General features: G+C 32.7%; 1 protein-coding gene across 1 annotated transcript; it reads left to right on the top strand.

Annotated features, from left to right (window-relative positions):
- The first annotated feature begins 10,098 nt into the window (after positions 1-10,098).
- On the top strand, positions 10,099-15,471 carry LOC134247333 (spermine synthase-like). The gene is made up of 11 exons (XM_062729705.1): positions 10,099-10,187; positions 11,384-11,507; positions 11,655-11,763; positions 12,303-12,367; positions 12,489-12,658; positions 12,877-13,031; positions 13,137-13,226; positions 13,873-13,984; positions 14,411-14,496; positions 14,740-14,849; positions 15,399-15,471. The coding sequence occupies exons 1-11, from the start codon at positions 10,127-10,129 to the stop codon at positions 15,427-15,429; spliced, it is 1,113 nt and encodes a 370-aa protein (XP_062585689.1). The 5' UTR covers positions 10,099-10,126; the 3' UTR covers positions 15,430-15,471.
- Positions 15,472-15,934: the final 463 nt, after the last annotated feature.

The raw sequence follows: 15,934 nt of genomic DNA, 5'->3' as shown, positions 1-15,934 counted from the left end.
ATTTGATCTGTAAATAAATGAAATGGGCAAATATAAGTTTATTGCCTTGAATTCAAAATTACTTTGATGAAACACATTTTTAACGAATAACCGACTAAAGAAATTTTAGTCGATAGTCGGTATGATCGAACGATAGTCGAGTACTCGAATATTCGTTGACATCCCTAATAATTATGTATGTTTAGAATTTTTATGTCATTAAGATGAAAAGGTTGTATATATAGCACTTGATATGGTCTCAAAATTTACTCTCAGGAAGGAAATATCTAACAAGCGTTTGTTATGCACTTGGAGATAATGTGATGATTGTGAAATGTACAAAATGTAAAATAAATGCTCATTTATTCTGATCCTTATCTGGCTGACCTCTTTTAGCTCACCTGAGCAGAAGGCTCAATTGAGTTTTTCTTTTTCTGATCAAAATTTGTCCGTTGTCTGTTGTTGTCATCGTTGTTGTTGTAGTCGTTGTTGGCGTCGTTGTAAACTTTTCACATTTTTATCTTCTCCGCAAGAACCACTGGGCCTATTTCAACCAAACTTGCCACAAAGTATCCATAGGTGAAGGGAATTCAAGTTTGTTCAAATGGAGGGCCACACCCTCTTCCAAGGGGAGATGATTATGAATTAGTGAAAATTAATGGCCTCTTTTAAAAATCTTCTTCTCAAGAACCACTAGGCCAGCAAAGATGAAATTCGTGTGGAAGCATCCTCAGATAGTGTAGATTCAAGTTTGTTCAAATCATGACCCCCAGGGGTATGGTGGGGTCTTGATAGGGGGTCAAAGTCACATAGGAATACATAGGGAAAATCATTAAAAAAATTCTAAAGACCAGCAAATCCATGATTGGTCATAATAATTGGAAGAATCGTCATGTGGTGTAGATTCAAATTTGTTCAAATCATGACCCCACTTGAATCCACTTTTATATTTAAGTTTTTCAATACTGAAATGACATTTGCTTTTAGCTTTACATAGCCAGAGCTCAGGTGAGCGCTGTGGCGGCGCCTGGGCCTCTTGTTATAGATAAGTTGACTCGATATATCCATTGAACCCGAAATCATAAAACGTCACAGGGTCTGCTTGATTCGTTTCATATTTTGATTATTCTTCTGACTGTAGACGATAACGGCCAATTATCATCTGAGTTCAGCTTTTCCATCTTCAACTTTATTTATTATGTCATACTCGCGATCACCTGGATATGACTTTCATGTCTCCCAATTGTATTGATACTCAAGAGCATGCTCTGAGTTCAGAATTTAAATTGAGGGAGTCTACTGACAGATAAGTTGATGTGTCATGGATTTCAACAACCTTGTTTATAGTCAGCATTTTGTAATTCTATATGGCTGAGATGTGTTTCTATCGTCTTTTAAATGCTAAATTTGACTCAAGTAAATTCCGTCTATCTGATCAGTAAACAAGGCTCACAACGTAAATTACAAGGTTAACATTGGATGCTTTCTTTGACAAACTTGATTTTCACAATCATTTTTTTTTCCTTTTGTATTTATTTGTTAAGTTCTATTTCGTAACATAACATGTAAACATGTATACCTGGGAAAAGATAAAAAAAAAATTCCCATAAAAGTGTATTGTCGCTCTAAAGTCAACAGCATAGATTTTTCCCAAACTACTGTAAATGTATTATATTTATCGTGTACGATATTTCGCGGAAATTGATTTTTGAACATGTTTGCGTGAATTTGATTTAGCGCATATCATAATGTTCTTCTTTATGGGTATATATACCAGACAATTAGCGTTGTACTTGAATTACCGGATATTGCTTTCCGCTAAAAACGCTAGAAGGAATACACATCCAAATGTAATACGTTTACAATAAACAGTTAAAGCTTACATCTGAGAAGCCAAATTTGATTCCGCTGACAGCGCTAATAAGTGAACTATGATTTGTGTAGTGGCAAATCTTACGACTGAAAATCCTATGATCCTTATAATGTGCTGTTAAATAAGAGATAGTGCGAGAAAGTCAGCAAGAACAGTAAAGAAAGATTTTTGCATTATTTGACAATGTATAGACCAATTGTCAAAGAAGTTTAAATCCCATTTTTAAAATATTCAAATATCGAAGTCAATTTTTATTCAATGATTCTAGCCTCTATCTCAGTTTAAGAAATTTACAATTACATAACATAAACTTCGTTCAAAAATTGGTGAATTCATGAAAAAAATAGTTTTATTTCACATGCAACGTACACACAGATAGTTTTAGAAGAAAAAAACATTAACATTCCTTCTTTTAAACGTAAACAGAAACTAATAAAAGTATAAAAGGCTTAACATTTTTTATAATAACAAAATCTTGAGAAATTAGTATCACAATGATTAATTTTGGGGTCAAATTTCATGTTTTTGCCTCACTGAAAAACAGACGATTTCATTCTTAACTATTGAATCTACCAAGGAACATTCAGAATTTTTGAAACTGTACTTGTAATCAACAATGTAACTTTTTAACGATATTTTGCCCAGCTAATTATAGTATAAATTAATAGTACCCTCATTGGCTTTCATACAAAAAACATCATATTTTCAAGACTTTTGAACACAAAGCAAATATATTTTTTTAAAGGAAAATTCAGACAAAAATGTAGCTTTTCCTTATTTTCTGAAAAAAAAAATTATAAATCGCAAAAATGTTTCTCAATTACTGAAACTATGTAAAAAAAGGATAAGAGAATAATAAATTGATTTGAATAACAATATTTACGCTCAAAAAACTTCATTGAAATACAAATTGGGAGCATTATAAATACGGTCCTCTAAAAGCAATAGGTAGGATCAAGCATTATAGCTCAAAAGTCCAACTGAATAGGTGGGATTAGGCGCCATGGAGGAGTGAGCATCCAGTGCCGACCGGTCACACCTGCCGGGTGTTCCTTGTCATGTTTAAAAAAAAAGGGAAAAATTCCTGGACAACTCAATGTGTAAATAATGGCCGAACAATCAGTATATAGTAAAATAAGTCAGAATTTGACTTATAATGATTAATTGTTTTTCCTGACAAGGTCATTGTATCGATCATAGAACTTATGAAATAATTACTTTAAATGAGACAGCTGATGTTCCTGCTTCATCAACTTGTTTGTCAATAACTTTCCTCGTTTCAAAAATTATTCAAACGAAGAGCATTTTCTTTCGCATCAAATCAACGGAGAGATATAAACTCCATATGCAGGTGGAAAAGATACATTGCTGCATAAGTAAGGAGAGTTTACGACAGAAAAAGTTAAGTCATCACGTTTATCAAAAAGTTTTGTTGTTAGACCAGTGACGTCTTTTCCTAGTAGAAAGTTCAAATATGAAAGTGATGTGTAGAACTCTGACTGTGGTATCTTTTAATTTAAGCTCACTAGGATACATAACGTGGCCTAATTAGTGCCCATTTGGAATTCTAATAGAGTGTTGGAAGACCTGGTTTCAAAAAAGCCACATAGATATTGTTATTCAGAAACTGGAGCATTTTTTAAATTTCAACTTCAGAGTTCTTGTCTGTGCAATCGAAGTGTTTTTAACAAACTTATTTTGCAAATTACAAATAACAAGGTAAGTAAATTTACGAATTTCAATTTTATTGAAAAAACACCTGTCAATGATGTCAGAAAGCCTGGACTTCGTTTTCTATCCATGTGAAACACTTTTGTTTCTTGTTTATATATCAAGAAACTTTTGAGTTTTTGCAATGAAATTTTATACGCTTGCAACTTACAAAATTTCCCTGTGTCTTCTTTTCCCCGTCATTTTTTTTCCAGAAGTCAATTGGCATCGATAGCACTCAAAGTTTTTGTGTTACATGTATTTCCTGATTGTATTGAAAGAACATGTGGAGAGCTATTACATAAAATACAGGTTGTTGACGGACTTTATATTTCAATTACAGACAGTGCCTATCTGTTCATCTCTTTGAAATGATATCTGAAGGCTAAATTAGACAACATGTGTTAAAATGCAACAATATCGAACGTGAAGAGAAACATGTATATATGACCTTCTGTTTACATTTAATTTGCAGGAATTTCAAGCGCCTCGTTGATCTTTTGGAATGTGAGAGGTTCCTGGTTAAAGTCCCGGATATCATTAGCTCACCTGAGCCAAAGGCTCAAGTGAGCTTTTCTGATCAAAATTTGTCCGTTGTCGTCGTAGTCGTCGTTGTCGTTCTTGTAAACTTTTCACATTTTCATCTTCTTCTCAAGAGCCACTGGGCCAATTTCAACCAAACTTGCTACAAAGTATCCTTGGGTAAAGGGGAGTCAGTTTGTTCAAATGAAGGGCCACGCCCTTTTCCAAGGGGAGATAATTATGAATTAGAGAAAAAATTAATGGCATTTTTAAAAGAATCTTCTCAAGAACCACTAGGCCAGGAAAGATGAAACTCATGTGGAAGCATCCACAGGGAGTGTAGATTCAAGGTTGTTCAAATCATTACCCCCTGGGGTAGGGTGGGGCCAAAATGGCCGATCAAAGTTTTACATAGGAATATATAGGAAAAATCTTTAAAAATCTTCTTCTCAAGAACCAGTGGGCCAGGAAAGATGAAACTAATGTGGAATCATCCTCAGGTAGTGTAGATTCTAGTTTGTTCAAATCATGACCCTCTTGGGGGTTAAAATTCAAGCTCTCTTCCCCCCTCCCCACCCTCATTTAACTTTCAGTTCTGATCTGATATGTCCTTTTCTCTAGCCAATTGCTCAGGTGAGCGATGTGGCACCTGAGCCTCTTGTTTTTTTCCTAAGGGGGGGGGGTATCTTTTTTTTTAATGTACTGAATGATAGTCTTCAACATAATATGAATACGTTATGACGTCTGGCGTGTACAACTTCTTACATAAACTTTATTTTTACAGTGTGATAAATATTTTATAAATCCTTGAGTATCCATAAATCTTCCCCCTAAGACTACACGAGTTTTGTAGCAAATGGCGGTACGTGGGATTTAATAAAGTTTGTTTTATCAACATAATAATCAACATACTGATCAAATGTGCCTATCATCTTTGTTGGAGATTTTTAGTTTTGTATTGAAAATGGAGTATTCGTCATTAACAACATGACGTCACACGCTATTTGTCCATTGTAATTTAATACGGCCATACCTACTGTAATTTCTTTAATATATGTATACACAGTAGACTTAAGGAAATGTTATGGATGAAGTGTGCACCTGACCTCTTAACCACAGGTGTTTGTGGACGGGGACTCCCCACCTCTACCCCCACCCCACCCCCGCCCCGAATATACATATTTATAGATAAATATATATGAATATATATTTTTATTTGTCTTATAAATCTTCTAGTACATACTTTCTATGGCATATGAAAAATCCACGAATAACGTAGCATTATTAGTTTATTTTAAAATACAAGTATATATTTATATCCGAGGTGAGAACAAGGTATAGTTTCAATACAAATCTGGCTCTGTATTTTTCTAAAATTTGAAAGAGATGTAAGAAATAATAATGGGTGCTTTATGAATCGATGATATCCCTTGTAGTAAGAATACATAAATCGTATTTCTCATATGACATCCTAAATGCTATAACTGTGACGTCTTGAACATAGGGTTAAAATGTTGCAGAAGACATCAATTTTCACTGGAATTTTCTTTCAGAAGACAAACAGCACATGCATCGCCCGCAAAAATTTTGAGATATGTGATTTTTCAAATCATTTTACACAATATATCCAAATATTGAAGTGAGGGACGGCTGTGGACACTATTTTCTAAAGGAAAATAGCCACAGAAATTAGTCATTTTGAGGAATTTTTGCTTCAAAATTAGTTTTATTAAATTAATGACGTCATATTTCCAGAATGGTCTTCCTTCATGCTATATTCTTTAACGATTTATCATGTTCATCTACTCAATTCTTATTAAAGCTAATTTCATTTCTGTTTTAAGAACATTAAATTTTTAGGGCACAATAAGGCCCAAGCTGTCAAAATTATCTTCTTCTTTAATACTTACTGTTTTGTAATACATAATAAAAAACATAAATCTTCACGCGCTGTGACGTTTTAATTTCTATTCTAAAATAAAATATATGTGAATGTAAAGGTACACATGTATAATGAAAAAGTGCCTTAAAATACCATGCTCCGTGAAGCATGTTTTTTTTCAAAAAAATTTTATCTGTATATTTTCATCGGAAAACCCCAAATCCTTGCATTTTAATCAGAAAATGCATATTAATAGTTTTTTATATGCAGGTTTTAACTGATTTCATGCATATAGCGCGCGCACAAGACCTACTTCTCCGCGAACTTTTCTCGTATTTCAAGTAGGAAAAATTACACTGTAAGGACATTTACAATGTATGTATAGACAGAAATATCTGACTAAGATATCCACACACTTTTTACTGCATGTTTTCAGCTTAACGTTTAAGTATCAGGTATGTACACCATATCGGTTTTATACGTGATTTATATATAAGTTTTGCAATCATCAATTATAGAAAAGGGTAGCTAACTACTACATGTATATGTTAACAGTTGAGATATTAAATACCTCAAAAAAAGAAAGAAAAAAAGAAAATAAGAAGTGAGAAGGGTGTTTCGGACATGTTTCGTCATCGAGTATTCTAGGTAAATATATATAAGAAGGATATAGAGATAACGAACAGTATTCAATCTTAAAGTCCAGAAAACAATACGAAATAAGAGAAGAGCAAACACTGACCCCCGAAACATCAGAGGTGGGATCAGGTGGGTGCCATGGAGGAGTGAGCATCCCCTGCCGTCCGGTCACACAATCCGTGTGCTCCTTGTAATGATCAGGAAATAACGGAAAATATCCGTCGTCAATTCAGTGTATAAGTAATGAACTAACAATTGGTATGAAAAAAGTCAGTCAGCATTTGACTTAGTGATAAATTGTATTTGCTGACAAGGTCATTGAATCGACCATAGAACTTACGAAATGATGACTTTAAACAAAACTGCTGATATTCTTGTTTCATCAATTTGCTTGTCAGTAATTTACCTTGTTTTAGAAATTGTTCATACGTAGAGCATGCTCTTGCGTATCAAATCAATTGAGATATATATACTCCGTATGCAGGTGATGAAGGTATATTGCTCCATAAGTAAGGGAAAGTCATCGCGTTTATCATATAGCTTGGTTGATAGAATACCATTAGTGTCTTTTTCAAGTAAAATATCCAAGTATGAAACAGAAGTGTTGGACTCTGGTATCTTTTATCTCAAGCTCAGCAGGATATATCGTATCGACGTAGGAATGGAAATTACCCTTATCAATTGACAATACGTCGTCGATATATCTGAATGTCGAGTTGAAGGTCACAGCAAGTGTTTTCTTCTTTTCACGCATAAGATTTTGCACAAATTCTGCTTCATATGAATATAAAAATAATTCTGCTAATAACGGAGCGCAATTTGTACCCATGGGAATTCCAATAGATTATTGGAATACCTGGTCTCCGAAAACCACATAGATATTGTCAATCAGAAACTCAAGCATCTTCTTGATGTCAACGTCAGAGTACTTATGTGTGCAATCAGAATCTGTTTTAACAAAATAATTTTGCAAATGACCAATGACGAGGTAAGTAAATTTACGAGTTCCTATATAAGATGAGCCTGATACATGCCGTAAAAATCGTTTGTGACCTTAATTTTGTCATTACGCTATAACAACCACTTTTTAGTCATAGGAAATTATTCTCAGTGGGATAAAAGAATAGCATTCTCCATTATCAACATGAATTAATAAAAACGGAATCATTTGCATTTATTTATGAATGATATGGAGATAAAGAACAGTATTCATATCAAAGTCCATAAAGAATACAAAATAGAAGCAGAGCAAACACGGACCTCCAAAACATCAGAGGTGGCATCAGGTGCCATGGAAGAGTGAGCATCCCCTGCCGACCGGTCATACCCGCTGTGTGCTCCTTGTCATTATCGGAAAATAACGGACAAAATAGTTTGAAAAACGTCAGTGAGCATTTGATTCATGATAAATTGTATTTGCTTACAAGGTCATTAAATCGGCCTTAGACCTTACAAAATGATGACTTTAAGGGACTCCGATCCTGAGTCAGGAAGGACAACTCTTTTATTAATAATTTAATTCAAAAAAGTCTCAGAATGAAGCTTGAAAATTAAATCTTTTCGTGCAACAATTTTCATCGTATACCTCTCAATGTGCTTCAAGGTTCTTTGAAGTTCTCTGAAAGGTCTAATTAAAAGTCGAAATTTCTACCACGTAAAAGCATGTTAAAATTATATCAAGAAACTGATGTTTATTTAATCTTACCATAAATACGCATGTTTATTAACTTCATATGAAATTAGAAGTGATTTATGGAGCTTTGCAATGACAGGAGAATCTTTATACACTTTGCATTTTAAAATGATCGAAGTAAATAAAAGAAATTAAAGTACATTATATGTATAAAAATAGTGGAATAGCCTGGATACCTATGGTTTTTATTTTTAAAATGTGTTAATTGTAAATTTGAATTGGAAAATGCATAGCAGGTGCTTTTATCTGCAATTCCTGAAAATATATTTGAGATTTACTAATTTTCTCTATATATTATGATTAACTTGAAGGGTGAAGATTGAAGAATTATTATGGGTAAAAAATTCAGAGACATTTTTGTGAGCATTTTCAATAAGTCTATGCTTGATTTTCAGAACCTGAGAATCGGAGTATCTTAAACGAGACTGCAGAAATTCTTGTTTCATCAACTTGAATGTCAATAATTTACCTCGTTTTAGAAATTGTTCATACGTAGAGCATGCTCTTGCGTATCGAATAAATTGAGAGATATACACTCCGTATCTCATTCATTCATACTGGCCGTGTGCTCCTTGTCATTATAGGAAAATAACGGACAAAATAGTATGAAAAACGTCAATCAGCATATGATTCATGATAAATTGTATTTGCTGACAAGGTCATTGTATCAGCCATAGACCTTACAAAATGAAGACTTTAAACGAGACTGCTGAAATTCTTGTTTCATCAACTTGATTGTCAATAATTTATCTCGTTTTAGATATTGTTCATACGTAGAGCATGCTCTTGATTGCGTATCGAATAAATTGAGTGAAATAAACTCCGTATCTCATTCATTCAAAATACTCTTCTTAAACACATAAATTATACTTACACTTTTTCAAACGAGATAGCCACTCCTGAAATGCTTTTCTATATTCCTCTTTAGGAAGACCCTTCAAAAACTAATAAATTACGGAGCCAAGTGATGAGTTATAGTATCTCCCAGTCAAATGCCTTTTATGTTTTGGGAAGAGATAAAAAAGATAAAGGAGGGATTTGGAAAGTAGACATGGTCAGGGGTGATAACAACCAACTCTTTACTGAAAAAAAAAATCTGTCATTAATCTAGATTTGTGGGCTTGAGCATGATCCTTTATACCAGTTTTTGGACGTTTGTTTTTGTGTTGTTGTTAAAGTTTTTTCAATATTTAAGCATGTTTAAACGACGTCACTTTGTAACTATTAATAGCCGCTTTCAAAAACACTAAAATTAGGTCACTAATTATAAAACAGATCTGTTGAATTTTTGACATAAACGTGTTGTTTGATTAACTAATCACGTTTTTCATATAAATAATTGCAAGAAACTATTGTTTCATCTTTTCTCATGATATCTTATCCATATCCACGATATCATGATTTGATAAAACATAACAACGAGGTTGTATTAGAAAAAAGGATCTAACTCTTAGAAGAGTTAGAAATTGCTTATATTACGAATTTTAGTAATATCACGATTTTTCGTATTGGACTGGACTGTTAAGCATAATGATTTCTAGATTAGTCTTAATCTCTTTATTCATTTATTTCGTCTATATTTGCAAATTGAAAACCATTTCTTATCCTTCAATAAGATATATATATATATATATATATATATATATATATATATATATATATATATATATATATATATATATATATATATATATATATATATATATATATATATATATATATATATATATATATATATTTTTTTTTTTTTGTACAGTAAGATTTTCCCATTGAATGCCACTTGACTTTACCAACATCTGCTCTTCTGGTACATCACTTCCTCTGAAGAATGGGGACTGCAACAGTAATGTTGTGTTTTACTCTAAAAAAGGACAAATTCGATTCTGAAGGTATGGCAAAACAATTAGAAGAGAGAGACTAAGTGTGGGTGACGATTAATTCAGATTTAACAAATACAACATGACGGAGAAGATAAGGCTTAATAAATAAATACAAAGGTAGGGAGAAGGGAGAAAGCCTACCAAATACAAAGGCAAGTATTAACAGGACTAAGACAATTTGACCTGGAAAATGTAAGAATAAACAATTACAAAGGTAGAGCTTAACAAGTACAACAAATAGGGCTAAACTACGACGATATGGGAGGAAGAATGCTGGGCTTGCCTAATACAGTAGGACAGGGAGATAGTATAGAGTTTAACGGACAGAAAGGTAGGACTTAACAAAGACAACTTGTCAGGAAACAGATAGGGTATATCAATGACAACATGTCAGACGTAACGATGCCAAACTACATGACTTTTCAGAAAGTGAGGCCTTACAAAAGATAACATATCAGGGAGAAAGTAACGCATAAGAGAAATAGCTTGTTAGAGAGAAGATGGTTCTTATCTAAGACATCAGTAGAGGTTATCATAAATTATACAACATGTCAGGGAGATGAAAGAACCTAAGACAACATATGAGGGGCCGGTGTCCCTCCAAATAATGTCAATTGGCTTGATCCTTTTTTGTTCTTCCCCCTGCTCTTCAAAGTACTCACTTTTTGCCTGTATACACTTTTCAGACGACCAGTCCCCTTTTGGGAACATTTATACATACTCCTCAATAGGGATTCCCATCATATATTGATGAATGCAGACCCAAGAGCATTTCGTGATTTGTATCTTTTTCTAGATAGGTGCATCTAGAATGAACTGGATAAAAGAGTCGCACGGGGCTAAAACTGGAGAAATTTGACAATTTCTGTAAATATCGCAGACGTCATAATCAATATCTAAGTGATTAATGAAAAGTAAAAACCTAGGCTTTAATTTCCAGCGCATTGTTTACTCCTTTTCACTCATTTTGAGTACAGTTTAATGAATATGCTAGTATATAAAGCTACTGTACACTGTACATATAGCTAATGAGAATGTGAAATTGCAGTGCTTTTTTTTATTCCGCTACGGTGCAGTTACCAATCTAACGTGTGAACGTGAGTTTATTGAGATGTTTACACGATTTTTACGAGAGGTAGGTGAAATGACATTTTTTTTAAACATTCCTCGTACATGTATATATAACTGAAAATGTCTTTCTACAGAGGCACATGAATTATACCAGTCTATACCGAACATTTGTTTCGAAGGCAAAGCCGAGCTACAAACAGTTTGTGACTGTGGTAACCAAGGTGACAAGGTGATAACTGCAACGTCTGATGATGGCAGGTGCGTCTCTAGCAATCATGGGTATTTGTGTCTTTTTCAAGAGTTTTGTTTTCAGCACTTTGTAAAGAACTTAATTCATTCTTGAAATTGCACTAATACGAGGTACTTTTTTGTCCTTTCTTTAAGTGTTGAATCCTTTATTTGTAGCCATATAGTAATTCATCTTTACCATTTCGCCTATCTTACGGTGGATATAACCTATGTTGTAGACAACGTAAACTGTTTAAAACCACTATCGGAACCGTTTGAATTTGAGGTAAGCCTTTCCTGCAGACCAGAAATGTTTTTCGTCTTTGACACGTTTTCATTTTGACGTTTCTTTTTACCCAAATATCAATACATCTCGAGAAGAAAATTAATCTACTGTTCAATTCCTTTTAGACGCTTTAAATAGCATTTATTTTTACGGGTAAATACTCTGCTTATCAACAGCACAGACTATATATGGATATATAACCATTAGCATATAAAAATGATCTGCTTGTAATTACAATAAAATTACGAACCTTCAAAATATCAGAGGTGATATCAGATGCTATGGAGGAGTGAGCATCCACTGTCGACCGGTCACACCCGCCATGTGTTCCTTTTCACGATCGGAAAATAACGGGAAAATCCGTTGTCTATTTGTGTGTAAATAATGGACTAGCAATTAGTATGAAAAACGTCTATGATTTAAAAAATAATGCTTTATATTTTAATTTAAATACTGAAGTTGTATACTATCAAAATTTTATTATATAATTCTGCTTTTATCATCTTTCATGTTTTGATCAGATTTCTATTTATTTTCAGTTCATAGAAGGGCTCAAAATATCTATAGCAACATTCCTTAAAGAAATCATTGAAGAATCTAAAAGGTGAGCAACAATAGTTATTTTACTTAAATGGTAAATGCAATAGTGTATCGATTGACAGTTCACATAGCAAGGAGCGTTCTTTACATAAAATGAAACAAAACATTTGAAATAAATTTTGCAGCTTGCCTTCTCCAATCAGACGAGCGCCTGGTGTCACGTGGAATTATGGATGTACCGGAGATGAGCGCATTTTTGAGACTGATTACGAAGAGATTGTATTGGAGACACAGAGTATAAAGATCGTCAAATCGAAGGAATTTGGGAATGTTTTGCTCCTGGATGATGATATAAGTAAGAATAATTTCACCAAAATACCCCCCCCCCCAAAAAAAAATAAATACAAAGTAAATAAATTACAAAAGTATTCGATATTACCATCTGCCTGAAATTTTGCAACCCAATTTAAAAAGGATAAATTTTGAAAGTTGTAGTTTTTAATTGTCTGTTTTAGTATTTTAAATATCATAACTAAAGATACTATAGTAATTTAGGCTTGTAATTTTTTTCAGTGCTAGGTGAGAGCGACTTAGTATACACAGAGTCATTGCTGGGAAGAGGAAAGAATGACTTTAAGGATAAGCAAATACTTATACTTGGTGGAGGAGACGGGGGCACACTACATGAACTGTTGAAACAGTCTCCAGCTTTTGTTCTCATGGCAGAGGTAAGAAGATATTTAATGCGTAAATATGTATTTAAAGATATTGAGATTTTGCAATTATTGATAAAATGCAGTCAGGACAAGTCATTAATAAGAGTCCTGTTTTAGATAGATGAGGAGGTGATTAAAGCCTGTAGTAAACACATGAAGGCGGTATGTGGGGACACCCTAGAGAAGTTAGAGGGCAACAACTATAAGGTGAGAGAAATTTATATCCCCCCTTAATAGTCATCTAATGATTAAAATGAGAATGAGAAATGAAGACAACAAACAGACATAGCAAAGAAGCTCAAAATCCATTGGAATCATTTAAATTTGGAGAGAGGAAAAAAATAAAGAAATAATTAAAGACCAAGAACTCAGTTTTTTCTAAGTAACCAGATAATATATTTCATTTTCTAATTTAAACAAAAAATCACAAGATAATTCATTTTACAGAAGTTTTCAGAGTTTTTACATACAGTTCTTGTATTGGGCTTTTATTATTTTGTTTTTATTTTAAGTTAATTTGCCATGCTGAACCGTATTTATCACTACAGAAAAAAACTGAAATTCGTAAGAAGGGTCAATTGGATACATATACCGTATTTGAAATAGTTTCTAATGAAGACGCTTATAAGTGTTAATCACATTTAGTGTCTTAAAAAGTTGAAAAAGTATGTTTTATCATAAAACTAAGATTTCTAAATGTCATAATCTTCACTCATTTTGTAAACAAATTTTACTTTTATAAAGACTTGATTGCATACATGAACTTAAAGCTTAAGTATGGAATTAAATGAAATTTAGATATTGATCCATATTTCATTTTTGTTTTATTTATTCTGTAATATTTGTAACGCAGATAAAGATTTGTGATTGCATGCAAGAACTGAAAGCGGCAGTAGATTCAGGAACTAAATATGATTTTGTCATCAACGACCTGACGGAATTATCAGTCGACAAGGAAAAATACGGTAAGAGACAAGGGATACAGTCTTATATTTCATACATTATTTTATTTAGTATACTGTAGCGGGTGAAAAAATTCTAACGAAATAGAAATAAAAGTTCATAAGGCCATTGAAAGAAAAAAAGGAGGAGAGCAAACACGGGTGGGATCAGGTGCAATGAAGGAGTTAAGCATCCAGTGTCAACCGATAACACTCTTGTGTGCTCCCTGTCATGAGCTGGATAAAGGGAAAAAATCCGGAGACAGTTCACCTGACACTTAAATTGTACCTATTAACGTAATTGTCAGTGTCAAGGCTTAATGCCAGGGTCATTGTTTCTTTTACAATCTGAAGGATCAAGATCATAGTTTTTAAGTTAGGGGATAAACCGATCTAATAGGGACTGAAAGTTATAAGCTTAAAACATGAGTTTATTGCATTTATTTTCAGGGTTTGGATATGAGTTTGAAACAAGTTATGCGACCCTGGAATTGGCTCTAAAGGTACTACAGCCTGGTGGAAAATACTTAGCAAGAGTAAGATTCAAAGATCGCATGCAAATATTTGGTATCAAAAAGGAAAATTGTTTATACGTAATTAAGCCTTTGTATCAAAATCAAAATATGTTTATGTTATAAAAAAAATTGTTTACATGGCAAATCTAAGTGGTCAGCTCTTTTTTTATTACCTGGATAGAAAAAAAATCGAAAGCATCTTGTCAGAATAATACGAACAGCGTGTATTATTTACTTTATGTTACTTTAAAATTTATTTTATAGGGTAATTGCCTTAGTGCCAGTGATTACACACAACAGTTTGAGAAGGATGTACGAGCTCTTGGTCATAACTTCACAAGAGCAGATGTCCATGTCCCTTCATTCAGAGAAACGTATCCTTAAACTTAAATGAGAAATTAAAAGGGGTAAGAAAGTAAATAAAGGATATTTACTTTCACTTCAGTTCTTAAGAAGTGCAGTTCGTGAAATTTGTACCACTTATTTTTCTATTGGAAATCAGATTATTTTTTTTTAATTATTATTTTTAATAAATCATTATATTTGGCGTTTACGTTGTATCTTGTCAAACAAAGAAATGCATGTGTATTCATTTGCAAAAATCTGGCAAGAATTATTATTAATTTTATGTTAAAAAATCATTTTATTGATTGAAATCTACTAAATAAATGCTTTTTTCATTATACTACATGTATTTCAATGGCTTAATATTGTAGACGGTTATAGGTCTGAAGAAATCGTAATGGGTGGAATTAAATTTATTTACTTTATTTAGCAATCCATTGTTTTCTACATCCTCGCCTTATACTTTGAGTAAATAAACAAAATAAAATCATGAAATGCTTCACAAAATTAATAAATGGAAGGTCTCTTATATATAAATCTGCATATAATACTGATATATTTCCTTACCTTAATATTAGATACTGTTTGTATGAAGTCCAAAAGAATTAATTTTATGTGATTTAAAGAAATGGGAAAAGTTAATTCTCGTGGAAAACAGAAAAAATGCCTGTGCAAACATGGTTTTCCATACTCAATCTTTCTTCATATATTCATAAATTTTAATTGTGTATCATAACTAAACTTGTTATCTTGTAAATACATGGAAAAATTCAGGAAAATTCGTGCAGTGACAATCTTGCAACAAAAAGATCTCATTGTCCACATTATGTTTACTCAGATCGAGAGAGTTTTTGAGTAATTCCGCAAAAAGAGTAAAAAAAAAAAAATGGTTCTATCCTATCTCCATCTTTGAAAAATTAACAGTAAGGAAATTTTTATCTATTGTTTTAAAAACCCTGCTATATATAGCAGTAATACATCATAAAAAGCAATTACATACAAAGAGTTTCAGAAAACATGCAGTTATTTACTTCCCTCGCTTTATCAATATTTACATGTAACAAATATTCGGGAACAATTATTTGATTAATTATGACATCATATTTGACACACT

Source organism: Saccostrea cucullata, unplaced genomic scaffold (assembly GCF_032062105.1).
Source record: "Saccostrea cucullata isolate Sc308-1 unplaced genomic scaffold, CSIRO_AGI_Scuc_v1 ctg39, whole genome shotgun sequence".
Lineage (NCBI taxonomy): Eukaryota > Metazoa > Mollusca > Bivalvia > Ostreida > Ostreidae > Saccostrea > Saccostrea cuccullata.
Note: the sequence above shows the minus strand (reverse complement) of the source record. Positions and strands in the feature narration are given on the sequence as shown.

What these genes read in the sequence shown, in the direction of transcription:
- LOC134247333 (XM_062729705.1), top strand. Translation starts at nt 10,127, where the DNA reads ATGGGGACTGCAACAGTAATGTTGTGTTTTACTCTAAAAAAGGACAAA. An exon ending in GGACAAATTCGATTCTGAAG is followed by an intron (nt 10,188 to 11,383) that starts GTATGGCAAAAC and finishes GTCTTTCTACAG; the next exon opens with AGGCACATGAATTATACCAG. An exon ending in AGTCGACAAGGAAAAATACG is followed by an intron (nt 13,985 to 14,410) that starts GTAAGAGACAAG and finishes ATTTATTTTCAG; the next exon opens with GGTTTGGATATGAGTTTGAA.